The sequence below is a fragment of the Protopterus annectens genome, chromosome 9.part0 (genome assembly GCF_019279795.1).
Source record: "Protopterus annectens isolate FY-2018-M chromosome 9.part0, PAN1.0, whole genome shotgun sequence".
Taxonomy (NCBI): domain Eukaryota; kingdom Metazoa; phylum Chordata; order Ceratodontiformes; family Protopteridae; genus Protopterus; species Protopterus annectens.
Window position 1 is genome coordinate 695,304,356 of NC_056743.1, and position 27,677 is coordinate 695,332,032.

Consider the following 27,677-nt stretch of genomic DNA (forward strand, 5'->3'; position numbering starts at 1 on the left):
TTTCTTTTTTACAGTTTTTTCCCCATTTGTTTTTCAATTGAATTGTACATGTTATAGGTCACATTAAAGGTAGGAAAAGTTTTGAAATGATTTACTGTGGTCTCATTTTTTTATATCACAAAAACCTGGTATTTTAACAGGGGTGTATACACTTTTTATATCCACTGTAAGTGCAGTGTTATATCATCACAAATGTTTGCTAAAGTAAAAGCTGGTGAGAAACTTGATTCAGTAAAGTATGCAAAACTAGTTGCTTATGGTGATGAAGAGATTCAAACTTACGGCACAGTAGTTCTTTCATGACATTCTGCTAGAAACAGCTATGATTTCCAATTTTACATAGTCAAAAGACAAGTGTAGTCACTGTTAGGCCTCAAAGACAGACTGAGAATGGCACTGATTTCATTTAATAAAGAGGTTCACTATATGAGTATGAATAGCAATGATAGTTTTACGCAGAGTATTTTTAGTGAATATGCTGATAATTTCAAAGACGAGCTTAGTAAACTTCCAGTCACATATTCCATGAAGTTAAACCATGAAGTAAGTCCGGTTGTTAGACCAGCACAGAAGATTCCAGTAACAATGCTTGGTAAATTAAAAACAGAACTAGACAAAATGGTGAATTTAGGTGTTTACTCCAGTAGAAGAACCAAGTGAATTGGTATCCTCCATGGTTGTAGCTCGTAAGAAAAGCTCAGATGATATTTGAATATGCATCGATCCAAAAGACTTAAACAATGTACTTAAGGATCCTCATCATCCAATACTTACAGTAGAAGAGGTAGCCACTCTCATGCCAAATTCCACTGTTTTTTCAGTCTTAGATACAAAAAGCTCTTTTTGGTATATTTCGCTGGATCGCAAATTTTCATTGTTAACCACATTCAGTACATCATTTTAGTAGATACAGATTTTTGAGAATGCCATTTGGAATTAATTCTGTCAGTGAAGTCTTTCAACGTGCCATGGAACAATTTTTTTCTGGTTATCTATGTGCTATTATAGTAGACAATATTATTGTCGGAGGCAGTGGTGAAGCCGAACATGACAGAAATCTAAGGAAAGTTCTAAATCGTGCTACTCCTCAAGTGGATCTTTTTGCCTCCCCTCTGAACAGACAGTTTCCTTTGTTTTGTGCTAGAGTCCCAGGTCTTCTGGTATGGAAGATGGGTGCCCTCTCATTATCCTGAAAGGGGATGTTTCTTTATACCTTCCCTCCTCTTCCTCTCATTCTAAAAGTCCTGTTCAAGATTCAACAGGATTCATAGGTTCATAGGTTAGTACTAGGCTATCAGCCCTAGGGCCTATACAAGCCTAGCCATAACAATTCCCTGAATATTTCTTCCCACATTATTTACTTTCCTGGACCCCTGTCTAGCAGGGCGATTGACGTGATCCCTGGGGTGAATTTCCTTTCTCCCATCCAATCGTCAAGGTTCCTCTTGAAGAGGTCCAAAGAGGCACTCTGCTTGACATGTATGGGCAATCTATTCCAGAGTCTGGGGAGTCTCTGGGTCAGGAACCTATCCCTCCAACATGTTTTGTTTATTGTGATGACAAGGTTTAGATCCCTGGGCGTGTAGCTCTGAGGGATTGGGATTTCTTTAAGTGTAGCATGTCCAACAGCTCTGGGTTTGACATGGCCTTGTATGTTAAGCAGAGATCGCCTCTGAGTAGGCGATATCACAGAGTATAGCTGGAGTTTTTAAGGCGGTCAGCATAGGGCATCTGCTTTAGGCCTGTGATTCTTTTAGTGAGGTATTTCTGAGGCCTTTCCAGTTGTTGCAGATGTCTTGAGAGGTACATACCAAATGGGGCATTGTATTCTATAATGGGTCTAATGAGAGATGAGTACAGTGGGACAATGACCTCCTTTTTTCTGGATGAAAAGCCCTTCGTGATGAGGTGTGCCACATAGAAGGATTTCCTGACTGTTGTGGTGATGTGGTTATCGAAGGTGAGACCACTGTCCACCTGTGTCCCTAAGTCTCTTATCACACTTTCTGTGTTTAGTGTACTGCCACCTATATGGTAATTCATGGATAAATATTATTTCCCAAAGGGGATAACAATACATTTCTTGGCATTGAGCTTGAGCCCATGGCTCTGGCACCAAGCATCTGTTTCTGTAAGGCCCTTTTGTAGAGTATCCACATCATTTGGGGATTCAATAATGGCTCCCAGTTTGCAGTCATCTGCAAACTTTGTTAGCCAGAGTCCCTTAGTGTTGACCTGTACTTCAGAGAAGTAGATGCCAAACAAGAGCGGCCCCAGGACTGAACCCTGAGGTACTCCACTTGTCACTTGTCTGGAGCTGGATTTGGAGTCGGCTACTTTTACAGTGTGGGTTCTATCAGTAAGCCATTTAGCAACCCATTGGGTGACATAGGGATTAATGCCCAACTTAGTAAGTTTATCTATGATTCCAGAGTGGGGATGGTGTCAAAGGCCTTGGCAAGGTCTAGATAGGCTGTGTGGACTACCTTACCCTTGTCCATGGCTCTGGAGACTGATTCAAAGAAGTCAATCAGGTTCAGGAGACAAGATCGGCCCTTCACAAACCCAAACTGGGTGGGGTCCAGTGTTTGAAGGTTGCCAATGTCTTTGTTTATAAGTTCCATGATAATACGCTCCATGGCCTTGCAGATAAGGCTTGTCAGACTGATGGGATGGTAGTTTCCGGGATCCAAGGTGGATCCCCTTGTGGATTGGGATAACTATAGCTCTGCGCCACTCAGTGGGCATGAAACCTGAGGTGAGGCTATGATTAAACATGACACTTAGGTGAGGTGCCAGTTCATATTGTAGTTCATGTAGTACACAGCCGGGATGTCATCTGGTCCCATGGATGCTGTATTCTTGGCTTTAGAGAGTGTGTTTTGTACCTGTGTGGCCGTTATTACTGGAATTTGGCAATCTTCCGGTATTGAGATGGGCCATTTAGGGGTGAGAGTGGGGTGAAGTTGGCACTGAATCGATCTGCCAGGATATTGGCAATATCCTTGGATCAGTATATTTAATGCCATTCTGTTTTAGCTCAGAGCAGATCTGAGCATTGCCATTTAGATTCTTGACATAATTATAGAATGCTTTGTGGTTGTCTTTGGAATCTTTGGCAATTTTATTTTCGTAACTAGCTTTGGAGGATTTTATGAGGCATCTCAGTTTCTTACTGAGGCTAGTAAGGAGTTTTTGCATCCTGGGATTTTCCTCTTTTCTGCAAAAGTTTCTTCCTTTTGTTGTAAAGTTTGTTTATGGCAGGGGACCACCAGATTGGCTTCCTTTTTTTGGATGAGAGCATTTTGGTTCTATTTGGGATGGCACGATTCATGCATGAGTGGATGTGCTCGTACAGTGCCGTAGTGTAGGATTCAGCAGTTGAACTTTCAGTTCCCGTCTGCATGGGTGTCATGAAGTTTGTCACTTCTGACTTGAGTAGCATGAAGTTGGCTTTAGAAGTTTTTATGGTGGTTTCTTTACTGGGGGTGGGGTGGGATGTGGATGTTAAGGGTGATTAGCTTATGGTCAGACCTGACTAACGAGGGGTATGGAGCATTGATTTCCCATGTTGGTAATGACCAGGTATAGGATATTGGAGCCCCTGGTGGGACTATGGATTAGTTGATCCAGGGCGTTGGAATTTATGAATTTCAAGAATCGTTGCAAAGGTGTTGGGACATGAGTAGTTTTCCCAGTTAATGGCAGGGTAGTTAAAATCACCCAGTATTAGGGTGTTTGGTTCTATCTTAATATTTTCCAGTATGTTTAGAAAGGTGTAGTGAGAATCCTGGGGTATGGTGGGGATCTGTAGCAAGCTACAATTTGGATTGCAGTCTTACCTAGTGTTAGTTGCACTTGGAGAATTTCAGACACATTGTGTTGGCCAACTAGCCTGGTGGTGTGAATATCCTTGGTGAATATTGACACTCCTCCACCTTTAGTGTTTCGGTCCTGGTTTGGTGGCCGAAAAGTGTGGTAAGAGTTGTAGCCTGGTATTGCAGGGGTACTCTCTGGAGCCTTGAACCAGGTCTCAGTTACTGCACAGATATCGATGTTCTCCATTTTTAGGAGTGCCTCGAGAGAGTGCATTTTGAGGTTTAGACTTCTAGCATTGAGTAGCATTACCTTCAGATTTTGCATGCTTGTACCTGTTATGGTGGTGGTTTTGTCCTTTGAAATTTGCCTAAAAAAGGCACTATAGGAGTGGCAAGAACCTTAGCCAGTAATCTGAATCCCAGGGGCGACAGGTGCAGACCATCTCTGGCAAAGCATCGTGGTCTGTCAATCATGTCATCCCAGGCAGACAGATACTGGATCCCCTTTGAATGACACCATAAGCTTAGCCAATTGTTGAAGTCAATCATTTTATCCTTATATTGTGGTATCATTCTGGGCGAAGGCAGGATGCTACTCAGGGCTAGGGTCATACCTGCCTGGGCCACATGATCCGAGAGCTCTTCCATGTCTCTCTTCATGTAGTCCAGGGAGGTACGTCTCAAGTCATTCACTCCAACATGGACAATGACAGAGTCATATTTGTACTTGTTGTGGAGTGACTTGAGTGCATGCGTTATGTGGCGGATCCTGGCACCCGACAGGCAGCTGACTGTAACTTTCTCCTTATTCAACCTGGTGAGAGGGACATCAGTGTGCAGGACTATAGAGTCACCTATGACTAAAGTGTTAGGTACATTGTCTTGCCTTAGGGGCTGTTGCTGGGTGGCACACTGGTGTTGTGAACTATGTGACACATTGGTTGTGATTGGTGTTTGTTTGCGTTTCAGCTTCAGAGGTCTTTGTTGCTTGGGCAGGTTACAGTTAAGGGCCTCTGCATATGTGGATTTAGTGTTGCTATATGTGGGTGTTGGTGGTGCGGGTTTAGAAGGGCTATGTGTTGCTTGAGGTGTAGTGTGGGTGTTAACCTTCTCCTCTTGACTGTTTAGCACAATCTTGGGTGGAGAGAGCTTTGCTTCCATTTTGGCTATATAAGTGCATCTCTCACAGGTTGTAGTGTTGGGTGGTAGGAGGAGAGGGTTATCTGTGTACATGAGGCAACTGCTGCATTGCCCCAGTATGCCCAGATTCACCAGGTGGACAGGAGAAATCACTGGAAGCTGACCCTTGGACATGGATGCTCACAAAATCAAGTTAATAACTCCCTTTTGGCCGCAACAGCACTGGTTCCCTCTACTTCTGCATCTAGCCACGGCAATCATCACAAGTTACCTCACAGGATGGATCGAATCACACAAGATAAGGCATCTCTCATCCATACCCACCTCTCCAAGCTTCAACTGACACTGTGGGTGATAGGATTTTGATTCATGATGGGCACCATTTTTCTGAGGACGTGCTTCAAGTCCTGCAGGAGGCCAGGAAGCCTACTACTAGGAAATCCTACTTATCCAAATGGAAGACATTTTCTATTTGGTGCCTCTCTCATAATGTGGACCCACTTACTGTGGATGCTTCTTTGTTCTCTCTAATTTGTGTGCGTTGCTCAATAATGGTTTGGCCTATTTTTCTATTAAGGTACACTTATCAGCTATATCCTCTTGCCTGCCTTTATCTCCTCCTTTGGCTCCTAGATTTGAGGTTAAACAATTTTTGTAAAGGCATCCTCAATATTAAACCTCCCAGGAAGCCTGTTCCTCCTCCCTGGGAACTTAATTTTGTTTTGGAGAAGCTAACTCAGGCCCCTTTTGAGCCTGCTGCTTCAGCTTCCTTGCAACACTATTCTTGGAAGACTGTTCTTTTGGTGGCTCTTACTTTTGCCAGATGGGTGTCTGAGTTGCAAGCCCTTATGGCTTGTCCTCCTTTTTTGATATTTCATGAGGAACGGGTGTCCTAGTGCACTAATCATTTTTTATGCCTAAGGTGGTTAATGAGCTGCCATGTAATCAGTCTATTAATCTGCCTACTTTTTCCCCTCTCTGCAGTCTGACAGTGAGCGAGTGCTGCATACTTTGGACATGCATAGGTAACTCAGGGTTTATTTGGATAAGACTAAGGCTATTAGACAATCTGATCAGTTGCTTGTTCCTTTTCATCCTAGATCTTTGGGCCTAGCTTTCTTCTTGGATTTCTAAGGCTGTTTCCTTTTGTTACACTTTTCCTGGCAAGAGCTTTTCTTCTTCAGTTAAAGCTCATTCTACTAGAGCTATGGCTTCTTCAGGTGTTTTTTTTTTAAGGGCTTAGATACTAATTCTATTCTTGAATCAGCTACCTGGGCTTCTGTGCATACCTTTACCAAGCATTACAAAGTTGGATAGTATCTCTACAGCTAAGGCTGATTATGCTAGTGCCGTTCTTCATGGCATTTTGGGGACCTTTTGCTCCTTCCTCCTTCCAAGTTTCGTCTTGAGCTTTGGCACACTCCCATCTGTGAAGAATACTGCAGCAGTGAATGTAAGGACATAGTACAGTTGTGTAAAATCCTACCATATGTTTTTGCTTCCTCCCTCCATCCCCCTAGTCCATTGCCTTCCTAGATGTACAGATTACCTATTAGGTTCCTTAGACTTGTGTTCCTTGTGGGGCAATCAGTTCTGTAGATGGTACGCCTGAACATCAACTTCATGCCCTATGCTACGCAAGTAGCATTTGGGTGATGTTCGGAGTACCTTAAAGCAACAGTAGTGTTTTTTGTACTCTGGCTGGACATCAGGCTTTCATGGCACAGAACTCCATCTGTGAAGAATACTGCAGCAGTGAAGGCAAGGACATATATGTTATGGCAAGATTTTACACAACTGTACTTTCTTTGAGTTCCAATATTGAAAATTATTACAGCCATACCTCTGAACTGCTTTGCCTGCCTGCTAATCCAACTGTTTCGGCTCCCAAAAGAGACTTATCAGAACCTGATGAAGTCTCTTTTGGGAGACAAAAGTACTCAATGTTCTATGGTATAATATTAAATTGCTTTTAAACCATTTGTGGACCCTCCATGGAATTTACTTTTATGATTTTCAAGTGTTTTTGGTTGATGCAGCACCTATTTTGCATCCTCCTAGTAATGTAAGCTACCCAAAGGCAGGGTTAATTGTGGAAGCAGAAATAGTCTCCATTGTATAGGTGACATCATGATGGCTGACTGTAGGGCAGAGGCTGTTGAGGGACAAGTGTGGGACTGAGTATGTGTTATGGTTACATAATAACTTGTGTAGGTGGAGTAAAGTTAAGTTTTGTTAATAGGTAATCAGAGGAAGTGAAGCCAAGAAGTTTGTCTAATAAACTAACATAATAGTAGGTTTGAGCACATTCAGGCCTTGTAATTGTGCGGACAGTTTCAGTGGAAGACTACCTCCACAACTAGCTTCATGCACAGGAAAAGTAGTAGTGCCTGTAGTCATTGCCCAAAAAGAAGACTGCAACATCCTCAGCTTTGCAGTTTATGCTACATCAAGATATTGAAAGTGGGACATTGCTTTTTTGTAGCCTTAATCTCACAGGTGAAGTGAACAGCATCTGTTTTTTATTCCAAATACTGTTGAAAGTATTTACTTCTTATATGACCTCAAAGTTAAAATAACTGAAAGATAAGGAAGCATGTAAAATCCATATGCTGCATGTAGAAGGGCATGACAAAAATGAAAATCAGCCAGTACTGTGAAAAATGGAACACATGGCAAAGCAGAATTAGTCTCATGGGCGGCCATGGTGGTGCAGTGGTTAGCATTGCCACCTCACAGCAAGAGGTTCTCTGGTTCAATTCTTGGCTGGGGTGCCTTCTGTGCGGAGTCTGCATGTCCTCCCTGTGGTCGCGTGGGTTTCCTATGGGTGCTCCGGTTTCCTCCCACATCCCAAAGACATGCAGTAGGTGGATTAGACACTCTAAATTGGCCCTAGGTGTGAGTGTGTGCATGTCTGTGCCTTCTGTGGAAGGTTGGGCGCTGGGCTGGCAACTCGACACTGTAAAACTCCACTGCCAATCATGAGCGGACAGATGATCCACTGTGGCAACCCCTAACCAGGGAAAGCTGAAAGAAGAAGAAGAAGAGTAGGTGTGGCTTTAATCATGAGGAAAAACAGACCAGCACATAATCAGTTGTGTAGTAGTATCTGCAAGAACAGTCATTTGCAAAAAAAGTAGAAAAAATGCATTTTTTTTGAGGAAATCTACATGTTGTGAAAGAAAATAATGTGCACGAGTTGTTTATGGGTGCAATAAGAGCTGAAAAAGTAAACACTGTGCCAAATTGTGTTATAGACCTGAAATGAACAGCCACAGTTGTGGCAAGAAAAGCTCAATGCTAAGAAAAATGTGTTTAAGTTAGATAATAGGTCAGTGTACAAATTAATATCTATAAATGTTTGAGGTACTGGGTCTGAAAGAAATAAAACTGCAATCTTCTGAATGCAAATTGTTTACTAGTTCTCAGGTCATCACACTAAGCCATTTCATTAAAAGCTCTTGATGCATGAATGTAATAATAAGACATCTAAGTTATATTTTCAAACAATAGGATTATAACAATAAATGCATTTGGTTGGTTGACTTGTCAGAGATGAAATGACAAAAATAATTCATTGTGTAAATGTGCAGGTACAGAGAAAGAATGGAGAGAGTTCATCATGTGGTAATGTAATTCACAAGTGCAATTATTTAATTACTGTATTGGTCTGTGTCGCCTCACAGCAAGAGGTTCTCCGGTTCGATTCCTGGCTGGAGTGCCTTCTGTGTGGAGTCTGCATGTCTTCCCTGTGGTCAAGTGAACTTGAGGTGTGTGAGTGTGTGTGCCTTCTGTGAAGGTTGGGCGGTGGGCTGGCAATTTGACATCATAAAAATCCCCAGCTAATCAATAGTGGACTGGTGATCCGCTGTGGCAACCCCATAACCGGGAAAAGCAGAAAGACTTTTGTTAATTTCACAATATATTTTTTATGATTTTTTTTACTTAGGACGAGTATAAGTTTGCTGCTTCTACTACCATTATCTGATCTTATTAATATATAGTGATTAACTAGATATATATCAAATTTGAAAATCTTCCACACACAGAAGTTTCTTACACTGTTTTATTTTGAAGATATCCAAACTAATCTCCCAAAGGAATGGTTGACTAGGTTTGCTGATGACTGCAAGATGGGCATTGTTATCTGCTCATACATCGATATGAAACAGCTCCAGAAATGGCTAGAATATGCACATACCTATTTCGATGAAAATGGTCTCAAGCAAAGTGGAAAAAAGTACAGTGTAGTAGCATTCAGCCGAAACGCTGCTCCCACCTCATATGTTATAAATAGTATTCCTCTTCAGACAGACATAGAATAAGAGACCAGGGTACTTTTGTGGGCAACACTGTCATTTAATCATCTTTTTTCTACCATAGTCAAGAAATCCTTCTATATGGCCCAGTTAATTTCCAGTGAAATAGCTTCAAGATCCAAAGAGTTCATTCTACCAATGGATCTTACCTTTACCAGACCCATCACCGAAAACAGTGCCCCTTTGGCACATGCAAATCCAATTAAATCACTTAATCAGGAAGGCCCCAAAGAATTTTAACTAAGAAAAGTAAAGGCTTTAAATCCTTCAACCATCTTAACAGGGTAGCACAACTCCCTTTATACTTAGTAGCCTACTGGCTGTTCCAATTGAACCATGAAGCACCCAATCCATTTTTACCGCCAGTTTCTCTTCATAAAACCAGTGGCTCTGCAAACACTTGCACTAGAGACCTAAATCTGCACCAACAAATAACCAAGACTCTCTGGAGAGAGAGAGATTTCTGATTTTATGTACACCTAGCCTATATAATAAGTTACCACTAAAGTGCTACTATTGCAACCTTTAAAGGTAGTCTTGATGACTGGACGGCTAGACAGAAATTTACTCCAGATTTTCATGTACACCCTACTCGCTGGCTAGACACAAATTTACATCAGGGTTATCATGTACAGCCCTGCTTGCTGGCTAGACATAAATTTACTTCGGGGTTACCATGTATAACCCTGCTCAATATGGGAAGTAAGCACTATTAAGTGCTTGTATAGGATGACAAGAACTTTTAAATTTGCCTACTTACGGGTGCATATGGCTAGGCATTGTTTGGACCGGTCCCCATGATCACTTCCTTACTATTGTCCCTATGTTCCTTTGTACCCCATACTCTGTGTGTTGTGTAAAACAGAAGAACTGTTTCTTTTTGTCATGCAACGATATCATTTCCTTGCATTTATGAAGTAAAACCAAGGTATGCTTCTTGTTGTACCCACCTCTAATCAGAAAGATAGGTTTTGCTAGAATTCATCAAACTGGGAAATTTAGTTATATTTAAGCCTCTGAGAACTCTCCCAACTCCTGTAAGTTTGCTGACGACATCTGAATGTCAGTTGTTATTCCACCCAGCTCTGGCATAATATAACACATTGAAGCAACTTTGTTTAAGGGATAGAACTGCCACCCACTTTGTGGTGTTTGCAGCTGAAGCACCACCAGCATTTTAATGGACACCAAACATAACCTCAGTTACATCAGTTATTTAATTCATTTACACCTATTAAGCAGGAAAATCATTTTGGATGTAACCAATTTTCCATTGAAGGCTGTGGCAAAAAACACTTAGCAATCATAAAGCACAGAATCTGAACCAACATAAAACACAGAGAGAGAGAGAAATTAGATGATTCCTTGGATGACAAGGTACCAACAGCATTTACACAACATCACTGTGGTATAAAAATATATTAACAAGCATTTCAAGATGTACACGACAGAAAATTACTTTAAGCCATGCATCAGATACAGACAAAAAAATAATCTTATGGCAAATGTTTAATAAAGCTAAAATACAATCATTGTGATAATGCAGCACTTGAAATTTAAAGCTTCTGTCTCCTGACAACTTTCAGTACAGTAAAAAAAAAACTTTATAAATTCTGTGGCTGTAATACAGCACATAAGGAAATTCAGTACTTCACATCTAACATACCTCAGATGATGCAGTAACTATAAATGCCCACCTAGTGCTGCTTTGCTGTTTACTAATTGCCTAGCTGAAAGATGCCAATCACTAGTATAGAACTGCATAATTTCTCCTCTTTTTCCAGTAAATGCTGGAGTTGGTCAAGGCTCAGTGTTAGATTCTCTTTTCTACACAACTTGTGTGAATGTGATTAATCCCTATAAAAAAGAAGATACATCACACTGCTTATACCACTGTCATCCTAACACAACTGTTTTATTTAACTATAAATTACAATGCCATTAACATGAACTTGATGCTATTTGCAACCAAAAATCAACAAACGGATGCTATCCCTCCTGCCACAACAATAACAACTTTTCTTCACATGATACTTAAAAAAACTCATCCTCACTTTTTATACATAACCCCGAGTGAGAGAAATAAGTTCATCTAAAGTCGTTTGCTACATCCTTAATAACATCTCCAATTTGACAAGCAGGTGTCTGAACTGTCTACACACTCAAGCATGCACACACGTACTTATGCCCACTTGCACAGATGTACTTACACTCTTGCATGTACACACGCATTTGTTAGTACTCGCATACATGCGCCTGTGAACACTTGCATGCACACACTCACAGACACTCACAAACAACCGGATGGACACACAAACACACACACACTTTCTTTTCATCTGAAAGAATCTGATGTCCCTTTTCTGAATGGACATACACAGCACTCTTTTTTTTTTTTTTTTTTTTTTTTTTTTTTTTAATAAAAACAGTCTGAGCCAGTAGCTGGTAGCACAATTCATGCTTTTATTTAAAGTGGGGGGTGGGGTGCTCACCCCTCCCATGGTACCAGCACCCTTGTCAAGATGACTGTTAAAGGACAGTGTGTTTTCTAGGAGACTCACCAATATTTTCCCAACACAGCTATTGAATCCACCTGGCATCCCCCTCACACACACCTAACAACAAAATCACCCAAGGACAACAGCCATAGCTCTTGGGACTACCAGCTGCTGTAGCACTTGCAAATTAAAATTTTACAGCCTGCAAAACAATTGTGCCACTATATCTGTGTTCCTTGTTCAGCATTTTTTTTAGAATGAGTGCCAGGTCTAGCACTTACGTGGGCAATCTCATAAACATTATGGTTACATGTGTACATGCATTTTCACATACTTCTGTCCCATTCTGTAATCAAAGGTGCTTTATCCTCATGATCTGTAACCATCAACTGTAACACTGCTCTGTAACTACAATGCAACACACAAACTTTTTTTTTATTTTTGCTTTCAGCCTTCATTCTGACACGGTACATTAATGTCACTTTGGTTTTACCTGACTAAAGTATTTATTCTGCATTAAAGTCCTTAAGTTACTAAGGAGAGGAAACTGCTTTGAAGGGATTTTTTGCTGATTCACACTGTATTAAATGCCCTCTGGACCAGCCTGTAGTAACAACCCTTCTTCTCCATTAGAGAAACATGAGTTCCCTCTTCAATCAGAGCTCCATCCTGAATCACAATGATCTTGTCTGCTTTTTCCACAGTTTTCAGTCGATGAGCAATAATTAAAACTGTTTGGTTCTTTTTACAGGACAGTGCTTCTTGAATCTGGAAAAAATAAACAAATAAAACAAGCTTATAAGCAAGATCTTGATCAAAACACTGTATTGCCTTTATAGAAATGATCTTAGAGTGTGTTATTCTTAGCATGCATAAAATTCTGTGGTGGAAGTCTGGTAAAAATTCCTTTTTAAATTTACTGTAAAATCGTTCACAGCTTTTCTTGATGGGCGCACCCTCCTCAGACGAGAAGCAAGCTAAGCCAGACTAGATCATGGTCCATATCGGAATGTAGGGACATAACCTATTAAAGTGAAAGGCAAAACGTTTTAACACAGAAGATTATGCCTTGCTCTATGATCACAAAGAATTTATTACGTGTTCATTAAGTGTTTGATAAATAGATGTCAAGATCACCTTGACAGCAGACTGTGACAAAGCTTGAAAGTGAATTCTGACATCCATTTTGGGAGCACATAATATATTGGTTATGTTCAGGGAAATCTGATAATTTTTACCTGCTCCAGTGCATTTACAGTTCTAGAAGGGGGAAAAAGTGTAAGATTGCGGACAAGGACCAGAAATGAGTGATCGACCAACAACTTTAAAAGCTGTTAGACACTTTATTATGCCAAGTTTTCCTTGTGACACTGTGAAGAGTATTACAGCTTTTGAAGTTGTCAAATACCTGTAGCACTGTTTTGTGATGGTTACTGTCTATGGTGCAGCACGAGAATAGATTACAAAATCTTCACAAAGGCACAACAAGGTTGCTATGCACTTTTCTTGTGTCATAAAAGTGCACAAGCTTATCTTTTTGTGGATGTCCAAGTGTAGTCACTGTACTCTGTGTAATGAACTGTTATCTTCAGCATTACTACATGCATCATCAACTAACTGATGTAATAAGTGCAATACACTGTGTGCCTGTGCTCTTCCTGGGAGAATACTAAGAAATGGCTACGCAAAACAGTAGGTTTTATCGAAGTACCTACAGCCTGAAAAGCTGCGTATGATTTAAAAATGAAATTTGCAACAATGTTTTTCTATACTTGTGCAAAAATGAGTTCAATCACAATACAACACTGAAGGATGTGTTGCAATCAAAGTATGTGAACCCCCCCCCTTTAATAATGTCAAAAAATTTAAAACATAAACTTGGCTAAGTCACTGTTTGTACAAAATTACACTACCTCTAGGTTATATGGAATGCGTTTTGACTGCTCTTTAGTTTACAGGCTAGTAAACTGTAAACCTATTCTTACAAGTTAAACAAAATGATTCTGTGATCTTGTGCAAGTACTGATTGACAGTTTGGAGCATGCAAGTAAATATACATGTCAAACAAAAGCTTACAGGTACAGACCCCAGATTAATGCCTACAGTTGCATATGGATCATGGAAATAAAGAATGGAGTATTCATTTTCCATTGGCGAGTAACTAAAAGAAACCAACCCTTCTCCCGTGCAAATTATGGACTTTTTTCATACAGTGGAATTCATCTGCTCCCTCTAGTCAGGAAATTCACATTTTCTAGTCAGTTATGATGGATGCCCCTCCCCCCTTTCTCATTGTTATAAAACTGTACATATTTGAACTACTCACAAATGATTGTTAACATGGACTGTACTGGATCTGAAGATGTTGAAAGAAGAAAGCTTATCTGAATAAAACTCTTTTGAGAAACATTACTGGAGAAGGAGCATTCCTTGAAACTGTTACAATTTGTTACTTTGCTTACTAAGGGACCTAATGAAGTGAAGGGCTCAAACACTCTCTGAGCCCTTCTCTGCACGTAAGCTAATCCCTTTAGACTTATATTTCTATTCATCCTGGTTGATGCCTGCTAGAGCCAACAGGTTGGTTTAGCATACATAGGGTAACTACAACTATCTGGGGCATGTAGCTTTACTTGCTGTAAAGAAGGAAGATGGCAGGAAGGAAGAAAAAGAAGGCTTCTTTGTTTGTATCTGCATTGTGCACCCTGTTAGAAAATGTGTCTGTCTAGCAGCTGGATGGTGTTTCTCAAACATCCACAAACATCATCTGCCTAAATAAGGAAAGCTCATTGTAAACTTCCCTTCTATGCATACGGCAGCTCATTGCTGACATAGTTCTGGTGAATGTGGTCAACAGTGTGTATTTGCCATCAAACATGACTGTGGCAAATGCCCATCACTCAGATGTCTGAAGAAGATGCTAGCGATAAAGGTATTTAATTTTCCCTCTTCCTTTAGATTACAAGAGGTTCACTGTGAGAAAATTTAATGTGCTGCAGCAGACAGTCCTGTTTTCTTCACAATCCCATGTTCATCAATACTAGGGACTGAGGCTCTACGGAGCAACACAAGGCTCCCTAGTGAGCCACGGATGAGGAGGAGGACTTGGCCTATTCATTCCACATACACTCACCATTAGACTTTGATCCAGATGATGAGAACACCATTTCCTAAGGCTTCTATTAAAGATGTCTTATTTGAGGAAATTGTATAAGCCAACATTTAAAATGGGGAGAAAGTAGCATTAAGGAGTTATCAACCACCTCTATAAGACATATTATGAATTATTGCAGACTGAATATCCTAAGCCATCAGCCATTGCTCCAGTGACAGCCTTCACAGATACTCTTGAAAATGCTTCCCTTTAGCTATACATCCAGCATTCAACAGCATAAAAGACAGACAATTTAAGTTCCAGAATCTGTTTAAAATCCCTGCAGCAAACCATGCAGTCATTTCTATCTATGGTGGCAGCTGGGGTCAAAGACTGTTCCTAGTCTCATTTATTTGCCAAATGAAGAGAATCCTTGACAGAGCTGTAGAAAGACTTGTACTTTGTTACCCTGGGGATTAGTGCATTTAATTATCAAAATCACAAGATTCAGCACCACAATTCCTTAAGGCAGATAGAGGAACTGCTCTCCAGGAGCATTCAGAATGTTTCTTTGAAATACAGAGAAACTAGACTTTTTTTCAGACAGCAGCAAAGTGTAGTGATGCATGTGTGCAAGTTAAGACTGAAACTGGCTTCATAATGCAGATGGATAAAACCCTGCCCACAACCCATATGATCCAGGATGTAACTAGGGAGGCCAGGAGTGAGCAAACAATGCTGGCCACTCATCCTGGGTGGGGACAGAGTAGCCTAGTGCATTGTTGACAGTACGCACAGGCTTGTGAAGCAACAAGCACTTCTGTGGACAAAGACAAGAGTGCACACAAAGCTGCACATTGACACAATGTACCAGCAATCAGGCACTGAGAAAAGCAGAATATGTGAAAAGAGATGTGAGCATGATACAAGGAGGTGTATGTTCCAAAGCTGCTGCCACTGTGCAGGTTTTTCTAGGCATTAATGTTTGTGTATCCATATCTGCAGGGAAGGGCTAAGGCCAACTACTCAGTGCACACATTGATAAAGATAACATGTTTGCATCTCCCTCTAAGGAAATATTCAGAAAATGCAAGGGTAGTGGTAAGACCATGAACTATCCTTCTTAGACCTGACCACTTTACATGAAGCAACTGATAAAATAAACAAAAGACACCCTCTAAATGGTAACAATGGAGGCATCCAAATGTGATCATGGCCACATTCCCACTGCCCCTCCCTTTTAAACTTCATGAGTAGAAGGATCTTCTACTTTCAAAACCAGTGATTTCTCCTGACATGAGACAAGTGGTTGACAGGAAAAGCAGCCATGAACTATGAACTACACTAAAGTTGTTGCTCAGTTCCCCAAACAAGCTCTCCAAGGAGCTTGCTGCAATAAAAGTAACCATTTGTAATTCCAATTCCAAGACTCATTTGTGTGTTTCTGGAATAGTGAGATGGAATGAGTAAAAATGCACCAAGTCTAAGATCTCTGTGAGATGGAGTATTCCTTCTCTTTGAAGTATGGCAATCTTGGTGTTACTGTACATAAGTAGCAGGGCTGTGGGATGTACAAGAAGGATTACCTTCCAGCAAAAAACAACTTTAAATTAGAACAGAATATCAGCATTTACTGTTCTCCTGCAGTTTAGTATTTTTTTTTAAAATTCTGTGACTTGAAGTTATGTGTCTTGGAATTACAACAGGGAGCCATTGGCATGGGTAAAAGCCAGTCAATGCAACTGCTGACACACAGAGCGGTATAAACAGCTCAATCACAAGAAAGTGAGAAAGGACTTTTATTCACAATTTTTTCTGATATCCAAGAAAGCAGATCAGTGGAGACCTAAACTAGATATGCCCAACCAAAACAAGTAGCCGTAAAAAGTTCAGGATGCTCTCTCTGCAGACTTTGCCCTCTTTTGATAAAATATGCCTTCCAGGTTACACTGTATATGAAGGATATGCACTTCCTTTATTCAAAAAACACATTACCAGTTCTTCCAGTTCAAAGCAGGAAAGACATACGACCACCATGCTCACTTAGCAATTCTCCAATCAGCTGTTCTTAAAGTCTTCACAAACAGGAAGGCTTCTGCGCTCACTCACCTGACAATGAAGAGAGTTTACAATTACCCTTCCACACAGCAACTCCATGCTGCCTGAGCATCATAATACAATGCATTCAAAATTTGGGGATCTCTCTGAATACCCAAAGGTCAAGCCACAAATCCCCAAGACAGAAGAAATTCCTGGGAGACATCCTAGACATAATGGACTGAATGGCACAGGATCCCACAAACAAAAGACCTCTTTCAGCTCATTTCCCAGAGTTCTCAATTATTCCCAAGAACCTTTGTAAAAGTGATGAAATTCATCATCATCAGCCCCCTTTTTGCCATTTTTCTACATGGGGTCGGGGTATCATGTTAACTGTCGCCAACTCTTTCAATTCAGTGCCACACTCTTGCCTTCTTCAACATTCATACCTGACTGTCGCAGATCTTCTTTCACACAATCCATCTACCTCTTTGTCTGCTTTTCTACACATGTGCCCAAACCACCGTAATCTGTTCTCCTTGATCTTTTCTGCAATTGAAGCTGCTTTGGCTTCTGCTCTTATGTCCATATTTCTTTGTCTGTCCCACAGTGTGCATCCTATCACCTTTCTCATGCACTTCATTTCCATCACCTCTACCTTCTTCAACTGTTCTGCCTTTACTGCCCAGGTTTCTGTACCATACAGTAGTACTGGTCGCACCACTGTCTTGTACACCTTACTTTTCAGCCTCCTTGGCATTCTTCTGTCATAGACTACACCTGATACTCTATGACAGTTGTCTGCAGCCCCACTGATTCTAGCTTTGACCTCTTCATTCAGACTGCCCTTCTCCTCAACTACTCCTCCCAGATACTTGAAGCTGTTTACCTGTTCCACTATCTTCCCTTCTATCTCAATTTTCAGCTTCTTCTCAGTTTCCCAATTTGCTGCCATTACCACCGTCTAATCTGTTCTTAGTTTCATCCCGTGTGCCTTCAGTTTTGCATTCCATTCTCCTATGCTTTACTGAAGTTCTAGCTCAGAGTCTGCCTGCACTGCCACATCATCTGCATACAGCAGCTTTGTTGATCCCTCCCCTCCAACCTGTTTGCTAATGTAGTCCATCACCAGTATGAACAGCAGTGGGCTCAGAGCTGAACCCTGATGTACACCTACACCTACTGGGAACCCCTCTATGAGGCAGAACACTGTCCGTACTTGAGTCATTGAGTCCTTGTACATAGCCTGCACTAATTCTACCAATGTTTCTGGGACTTCAAACCACCTCAGTACTGCCCAGAGCAACATTCGTGGGACTTGCCATATGGTTATTCAAGTCTAGGAAAGCACAGTTGGACTCTCTTCTCATTTCTAGCTTCTTCTCAAGTATCTGTCTCAATGCAAACATCGAGTCAGTTGTGCTGCATCCTGATCTGAATCCAAACTGCTCATCTGCCATCTTATATTCTACTACTCTGAGTATCCATTTATCAATCACCCTCTCCAAAACTTTCATGCAATGTGATAGGAATTTGATGCCTCTGTACTGCCCATAGTTGTGGATGTCCCCTTTGTTCTTGTACACTGGCATGAGTATGCTTATTCTCCAGTAATCTGGCATACGCCTTTCTCTCCACACTGTTATTAGTACCCTCAGGAGCCACTTCTCCCCTATCTCAACCAACATCTTTATCATATCTGCTGTGACCTCATCTGTGCCTGCTGCTTTCCTTGACTTCATCTTCCTTAGTGCTGTTATTACTTCTTCTAGGGTGGTTCATCTTCTTCTCTCATCATAGGCTGTTTCTGGGGAAGTGCTGCTTCTGTGGAGTTTTCTTCATTCAGAAGCTGCTGAAAATACTCCTTCCATCTGCCTTTGATGTCCTCTGGTATGGTGAGCAGGTTGCTGCTGGCATCTCTTATGAAGGGTGTCTGACTATCTTCTTTCTCTTTCTGTCTTTGTCTTGCAACCTGATATAGTTTCTTTGTGCCCCTTACTGAATCACTTTCCAGAAGTTGGTACAGAGCCTCCTATGCCCTATTCGTTGCTATTGCAACTTCTTTCTTAGCTTCTTTGTTAGCCAACCAGTACTCCTTCCTAGCCTGGTCAGTGTTTTCTATCTCCTACTTCTTCTTGCACTCCTTCTTTCTTTTGATGACTTCCTGGACTTCTGCATTCTACCACCAGCTTTCCTTATGTACCTTATTTCCATACCTGGTCCAGCCGCATATCTTTTCTGTAGTCCTAACACATGCTGTTTTTAGGAGCTGCCATTCTTCTTCAACTCCACCTATTTTTTTCTCTTCTTGGGGTGCTAGAGCCCTGAGTAATTCCTTGAACTGGTGTAATTTCTCTCCAGTCAACTTCCAGGTCTTCAGCCTGGTCTCTGTTGACCTTAGAGCCTTTTCTGAACATTGCTTGCAGCTGATTGTGGCAACTAGTGGTTTATGCTGTGGGCCGACTGTTTCATTGAGGATGACTTTGCAATCATGGATTCTGTCCCAGTGCCCTTTCCTTACTAGGAGGAAGTCTACCCGAGTTGCATGTTGACTACTCTTGTATGTGATCTTGTGACTGTCTCTTTTTCTGAACCATGTGTTTGCTACTATCAAGCCAATTGTCAGACAGAAGTCTAGAATAGCTTCTCCTTCTTTATTCCTATTGCTCCACCCATGTGGACCCAGGCAGTCCTCATATCCTGTTCTGTCTGTCACAATATGTGCAATGCAGTCACCCATTATCAACACCAATTCATGTTGTCCTGCTTTATCTAGTAGGTCCTCCAACTGCTGTCTGAATGCACTCTTTTCCTCACTATCATAACCCTGTTGTGGGGCATAGGCTGAGATTATGAATACTACCCTATCATTACATTGGAGTCTGACTGCCATGAGTCTGTCATTAATTCCGATGATATCCCTTACTGCCTTCTGAAGCCTCACTCTCACCACACTTCCTACACCATTTCTAGCCTGCCCTCCACCTGAGTAGTAGACTCTGGATCCCAAGCCAAGTGGCTTTGCTACACTACCATTCCCTCTCATCTCCTGGATACACAGGATGTCCAGCCTCCTCCGTATCATCATGATATCCACTTCCAAGTTGCATCCTGTCAGTAAACTTACATTAAGCATAACAATTCTCAGTTCATGTTTGGCAGATTGGTTGGTTTTACGTCCAGCTTATGCTCAACAGAGCTATCCTAGGTAACCCAGGCTGAGCAACTAGGCCAGCCAGTAGCTTACTGCCCCAGGGCTTTATGGCAGGCACACACTGGCCATTAGGGGCACATATACCCCTCCCACCATTAGCACGAGTCCCTGGCATGGGTCAGAGTAGGCTGGGTCCTCAACCTACTTATCACTGGTAACTACCCATGCCCACTTTTGGCGACATTAGTCAACATGACCAAATCACCTAGAGCCATATGATGAAATTCATATGCTCTTTAATCTTGATGGTCCTACATGAACACAAAACAAATAAAAAAAGATCCAAGATCTAAAAACCAAAAATAGTGGCATAATGCAGGAATTGTTCAATGAACTAGTAAATCCAAGAAGTACTTCCTGTCGTGGAAAGAATAAAGAGCGGCTATCAGGTGAAGTTCGCAAACACTTCCTCTCCCACAATGTAGTTAATCAATCAATCAATATTGTACAGCTAATAACAACAAAATGAAATGATGAGCATGCTAAGTAAAACACTTTAAACAGAGTTAAGTGCTTCTGTCCAGAATTCAAACAGGACATCTTCAGAACTGATTTTACACAAACAGACGTAAAAAATATAAATTGAATATAAACCCATATGATTGGTTGTTCTATATTAATGAAATAATTAGTTTTAATTGATTCCCTTGCTGACCTTATTTTTAAAGAAGCATTAACCCCCATTAAAATAGTAAAACTTCATCAAAATTCATAGAAATTCTACAAATACCATTTCCATAGATTAGAAGACACAATAACAATAAAACACTTTAGAAAAAATTAAGTCTAGCTGGAACTGATTATAACTCTTAAAATATACTAGGAATATAATCCTTACCACAGTATCCCTTCCTAAGCTAATACATGAGTTGTAAATTATAATTTAACCACCTTTAATTTAAGAACTGGGGCTATAGAGATCTGTTCATTCAAGCCAGGTTCAAAACTGGTTCATAATAACAGTTGCCAATATAACTCTATATTCTAATCTATTTTCCCATTGTCCTCCCCATGGGACTCTAAGGTTCTGTTCAAGAACAAAGTAAATCATCCGTTATCACAAGTCCTAATGTGTTTAGCCAATGCATTAGTAATCACATCTTTGTTTATGTCATATTTATGTTCACATTTCATTCCTTGAGAGGTCTCTCAGTTTTATCAACATAAAAGGAACTACATATTCCACACAATGCAATATAAACCACTACTCAAACAATTGTAATATTTTCGAGCCTGTAATTGTTTATCATGGGAGGCTAAAAAAATATATTTGTATTAGCTATACACGGACACGAGCTACAAGCTCCACATTTATAAGTGTCTGTTCATGGTCTGTTTAATAAGAGATTCACACTCTCCCCTCTCTCATACAACTCTTTCATATTGGTAGCTTTTTATAAACAATACTAGGAGGTTCAGAAAAAAATATGCAAGGTGATGGGTAACATTTTGAACACGTTCCAATATTTAAAGATCACAACTTTAATAAGTTTAATATCCCTGTTGTACTCCAAAATTAGAACCTCAGAAAGGACTCTGACTTAGGTAAGATAGTCAGTCAACCTTCTATCTGCTGAGTAAGATTAATATAATGGTACCTAACCAGCAATAATATCACCACTTATTTCATTTATCCAATCTTTGGGATAACCTCTCTGCAGGAATAAATTCCTAATAAACTCACATTCTTCCAAAAAGCCACTGTATTCAGAGGTCATATGGGCTGTCCTAATAAACTGACCTTTCATTATGTTCCTTTGTTGATGCTGTGGATGGTCGCTAGTGTAGTGGAGGCAGGAATTTGAAAATAAATGAGTTTCCAGAAGATTACAGAAGTATATTTCTACTGTTCCTTTTTTTATAACTACGTCCAAGTATAGGAACTCACTATCATGAATATGATGTGTGAATTTAAAAAATGCGGTAGTGTTCCCAATATAATTTAAAAACTCTACCAATTCATCCTTATTACCAGTCCATACAATACAAATATCATCCAAAAACCTGGTACATAATAAACAAGATCTAAAAAAGGGGGAATCTAAAATGTATGTACATTCTCAAGTGTTTAATAAATTGGCAAAAAATGGGGGCATAAACTGCCCCCCTAGCAACTTTGACTGTTTAAAAATTTCCCCCTCAAAAAACACAAAATTGTTTTTTTAATGCCAGTTCTATAAATCACATAACATGCTAATATCTGTCTGAGTTAAAAACCCACATTTTATTAATGCCTCTTCAAACCATTCAATTCCCTGTTTATGTGGAATAACCATAAACAAATCTACTGCAGCAATAGTAAAAAATATAACATGATCTATAAATGGTAATTTATTAACACTGTCCAAAAAAATCCCAAGAATTATTTATAATACAAGTTTTCTGGTGAAAGAATTGCTTTACCTTTCTATCAATATAAACGACAAGGAAATAGGTTTTAGCACCACTTGCGGAGACAAACGTAGGGGGTTATCGATATCCTTGTGGACGTTAGGAATACCAAATATGGCTAGTATTCATGGTTGTTTGTTCATAAGAAACTCAACTGTATCTAAATCTATAACCTCTTGTGAAACTAAATCTTCTAACAACAAATCTATTTTCTGGTAAGCTATATGGACCTCATTCCTTGAGACTATAACATAAGTATCACAGCATGTAATATATTCATCATTTTGCCTATATAATCAATCGTGTCCATCAATATAATTCCCCCTTTCTTATCTGGTTTCATAATATGAACATCTTCATTATGTACAAGTTTAATGAGTAACTGTCCCTCTTCAAAGGTTACATTAAAAAACTCCTACATATAGTAGGAAACAGAAATCTTAGTTCATATTCCAAAAGCTTCTCAAACTGTTGCAACAGTGGGTGAAGAGGTGGATTAGAAGTACTCTTCTTCCTAAATATACTAGCCCCATTAGCATAACTTGTGCATTAAATATAATTCCCTAATTACTCCTAAAACAAAAACTTAATATTAATTAAAGCATGACTGATGTTAAGTGACCTCGAGGGTAAAAATGAAAAACCTCTTTTAATGACAGAAAAATGTGTTATCTAAAGTAATGTTACCATAATTAAAAACTTCAAAATTACCCTGTAGATGAACCATCCCAGCTACTACAATAGGTGAAAAGCAATGCTTTGATGTCAGGATGAGGTTTATCTTTTTCTTCCCCTTCCTCTGCCTTTGCCTCTTTGTCCTCTGAAATTCTCTCTCTGTTACTGACCTGTCCTGTAATCTGTGGGATTGTCATAAGGACAGACATTCTAAAAGGTCATCAAAAGATGGAACTGGTGAACTTCCTTCCTCGTCCACATTAATGGGTTGATTTGAATAAAATTCACTGGCTCTATAAGAACCAGTATTATCCTTTATTATGTCGTCGGCTTCATAATCCATAGAGCTACCGCCTTTAGACTTAAACAAAGGGTACACCCTTTTACATTCATAATCCTGTCTATCCCTTTCCCACTTCATCTCCTTACATTTTTTTAAAAACTGCATATTTCCCATCCAACTGTTTTAATGCATTACAAAATTTAGCCTGGTATTCGTCTAAAGAAAACAATAATTCCTTTTGATTCTATGAATTAAAATAATCAGCCTCTGTAAATAGTACCCACACAGATCTCTCATTGTGTAAGATTAGTGCTCTCATCAATTCAAATCCTCATCTATCAAACATATTAATTCTGTGTGAAACGGACTCCCAAATACCACATTATTAGGGTATTTAAATACCCTAAGTCCCTTTGGTACTTGTTCACGGGCAGTATATTGTTTTAAAAAGAAGTTGTCCAACAAAAGTGTTTGGTATCTCATAGGTTCATAGGTGTGTACTAGGCTAATGGCCGTGGAGTCTTTACAAGCCTAACCCATAGGATTACCCTGGCATCATGCCACCTGACCTTAGTTCCCAGTGCTTTTGTCGAGTAGAGTTACTGGAGTGATCCCCGTGGTGAATTTTTTATTTCCCATCCACTCATCAAGACTTCTCTTGAAGAAGGCCAGTGAGGCGCTCCACTTGACATGTATGGGAAGTCTATTCCATAGCATGGGGAGTCTCTGGGTTATGAACCTGTCCCTCCAGCTTGTTCTGTTGATTGTGGTAATGAGGTTGATGTCTCTGGAGCATGTAGTGTGGAAGGATTGGGATTTCTTTAGATGTAGCATTTCTAACAAAGCTGGTTAGACATGGCTTTTTAAGTCAAGCAGAGATCGCCTCTAAGTAGGTGATATGAGACAGAGAATAGTTGGAGTTTTTTGAGTCTGTCCATGTAGGGCAAGTGTTCAAGGCCTAGGATCCTCTTTGTGAGACACTTTTGCGGCCTCTCTAGTTGTTGCCAGTGTTTAGTGAGGTACATGCCAAATGGGGCATTGTACTCAATGATTGGCCTAATGAGGGAAGAGTAGAAGGAGACAAAGACCTCCTTCTTTCTGGATGCAAAACTCTTAGTAATGAGATGTGCCACACAGAAGGTCTTTCTGACCACAGTGGCAATGTGGTGGTCAAAAGAGAGGTTGCTGTCAACCTATGTTCCCAGATCTCTTATAACACCTTCTGTGTTCAGTGGACTACTATCGATGTGGTAATTCATGGGAACCGGGTTTTTCCCAAAGGGGATGCTAACACGTTTTTTGGCACTGAGCTTAAGGCCATGGTTCTGACACCAGTTGTTGGTCTCAGTGAGACCTTTCTGTAGGATGAGAACATCACTTGAGGAGTTAATTATGGCACCCAACTTGCAATTGTCTGCAAACTTTGTAAGCCAGGGTCCCTTCATGTTGGCCTGGACTTCAGAGAAGTAGATACCAAACAGGAGAGGACCCAGGACCGAACCCTGTGGTACTCCACTCATGACTGGTCGGCAGTCTGACTTGGAGTCAGCTACTTTTACACTGTGGGTTCTATCTGAGAGCCAGTTAGCAACCCACCTAGTGATATAGGGGTTGATGCCTAGCTTAGTGAGTTTTTCTATGATTCCTGAGTAGGGAATGGTCTGACCAAAGTCTTATGTAACTCAATGAGATTATCCCCATAAAAAGCAGTCCGAGAGCTTCTATCTTCATTAGTAAATGAAAAATCTGTATTTAACCATGTACTGAAGTCGCCTACCACATATTTCTCAAAATTAAAGGATCCATATTATCCTCACTACATTGTTCAAAATGAGGATGTCCATTCTTTGAATTTTAATGAAGTTTTACTATTTTAATGGAGGTTAATATAATTTTAAAAATAGGTGTGCAAGAGCTTCAAATTAGATCTAATAATTTCATTTATATTATTGAACAGCCAATAGTTTGAGTTTGTATTCAATTTATATTTGTGAAGTTTGTCTGTGTAAAATCAGTTCTGAAGAAGTCCTGTTTGAATTTTGGAAGACAGCACTCAACTCTATAAAAGGTGTTTTACTTACGCATGTTCCTCATTTAATTTTTGTTGTTACTGGCTATACAATATTAATTGATTGATTATATTGTAGAAGAGAATGTGTTTGCAAGGTCCACCTGTTGGCCGTCCTTTATGATTTCCACTGCAGAAGATTAAATTCTACCTAATAGAAAGGAACCAGCGAAAGCTACCTCTACAACACATTTTACTATGATTCTAACCATAATAAAAGAAATATGAATAGTGGACCCAGCAGGTGAACAGGAATCTAGGGCTTTCCTTCATCGCACCAGAAATGAAACAGAGACTAACTACAGATATATCGGATTATGGCTCCCTAACTTGCTAACAACTGCACTGTGATCACCTCACAGACCTGCATACAGAAAAGAGACACTACACAAGAATGTAAACACCATTTTCATTTAAAAAATCAAAAAAAGTGTTTTTGCAGTGGGACAAGTCCCCTGCTACTTATACATGTCAACTCAAAGGCTGGCTCAATTCTGTGAATATAGAAATCCTTGGTAAACCACAAAATTGATCTTCTGGGAAAATGCCCAGCAGTCACACACTAGTGATTTCACATAAGAGTGTAAATCAGTATTTCACAAAGAAGCCTGGCTCCATCAGAATACATGTGAGGAGCACAAATGCACAAATTCAAAGTGTAGGACAGGTGGTCCAATGACAGAAAAAGAAACAGCACTTCAACCTTAAGAAGTTCTGCAAAAAATAACAGTAATGTCACACATCAACAAGAAAGAGGGCGAACATGGACTTGGACTCGGTCTTAACCAGCACTTTCAGGGAATACATACATGCAGCTAAAAAAACTGTTTATCAGGTCATCTGATCGGGAAAGGCAAAGTCATAGAAATGGAAATTTTACAGGGTAACATTTCTTAACATTGCAAAGAAAGCTGGTAATCAACAAGAACAGAACAAGATACATCTGCCTCTCAAAAGAATTACCAGGTTCATAGGTTCAAATGTTCATAGATTAGTACTAGGCTAACTGCCCCTATGGGCCATTTTAAGCATAGACAATTACCCCATGTGAGAATCAAACCCTGCACCTTGTATCGGTACGGTTAACACCTATTTTGCCCAAAGACACTCTGTTGAGCAGCCATACCAGCAAAAGCTTTCTCAGTCAAGCATTACATGCCCTTCCATAAATTTCTCTCATTCCAAATGTGTTACCAGAAGAGAAAAAAACAGCAAAACTCATTCTGATTGCTCTCTGCTGTCAAACTCAAAACTGGTTCTTTCATTGATGCAGATTATCCCAGAAGATCTAGTAACTCATCCCTTATAATGCGAGCTGATAACCAGAAATAATGCACAACAGTCCAGCTCAAGGACCTAAGGATAATGTTTTTTAAGATCTCAGGCTAGTTCTTGACTGCTATCTGCTCCCTGCATATGGTGCATACCTTAACAGGAGAGAACCATACCACCTACCAGAAAAGTATTACTTATGTCAGAGGAGCAGGTTTCTCTCTGGTGTGGGAGAAAATTACTACATTAAACTCTTGCATTACTTCTCAGATCCTGCAGTACTTCTCAGAATTATATAACCAGGAATTGGCCTACTCTTCTTTCATAGTACATCTATCTGCAATATCAGCCTCCATTTCACTGGAATCTCCAGTTGCTCCTAATCCAGTTCTATAGCAGCTGTTCTGAAGGTTTTCATTGCAACTCAGATGTCATTCCAGCACCACACCTTACTAAATTGGAATCTCAGGGCATCAATTTCATTACTGTGAAACTCACCCCTTTATTTTATCCCCTAAGTGCAGCTGTTCTAAAATCTTGTTCTAGACGACAATGATCCTGGTAGCCATTACTTTGCCAGCATGATTTCTGAGTTACTAGGCTCAATATGCAGGAGAACCATATAAAACTTTCCACACAGAGTGGAACCTAGAAGAACAACCCCTTTTTCATGTCAAAGGTAACTTCTTGAGTTTTCGTTAAAACAGTTCATTCTGCTGTTAATATTTTATTATAACATGAGAAAAAGGGAGAAAGAATTTACATACCGCACGTATACAGAGAACAACATCATACAAGTTGCCCAGCTGTTAGTGTACTTCACGCCAAGGAAACATGGCAGGCCAGTAGAGAGGCAGACTCTTTC

At 40.1% G+C, this 27,677-nt stretch overlaps 1 protein-coding gene across 1 annotated transcript in view; it reads right to left on the minus strand.

Annotated features, from left to right (window-relative positions):
* The window catches only part of LOC122810570, a 945,872-nt gene that overhangs the window by 530,797 nt on the left and 387,398 nt on the right, over positions 1-27,677 (minus strand). The window contains exon 12 of the mRNA XM_044082150.1: positions 12,352-12,543. Within this exon, the coding sequence (XP_043938085.1) occupies positions 12,352-12,543 (192 nt within the window). The remainder of the gene's footprint in view (positions 1-12,351; positions 12,544-27,677) is intronic.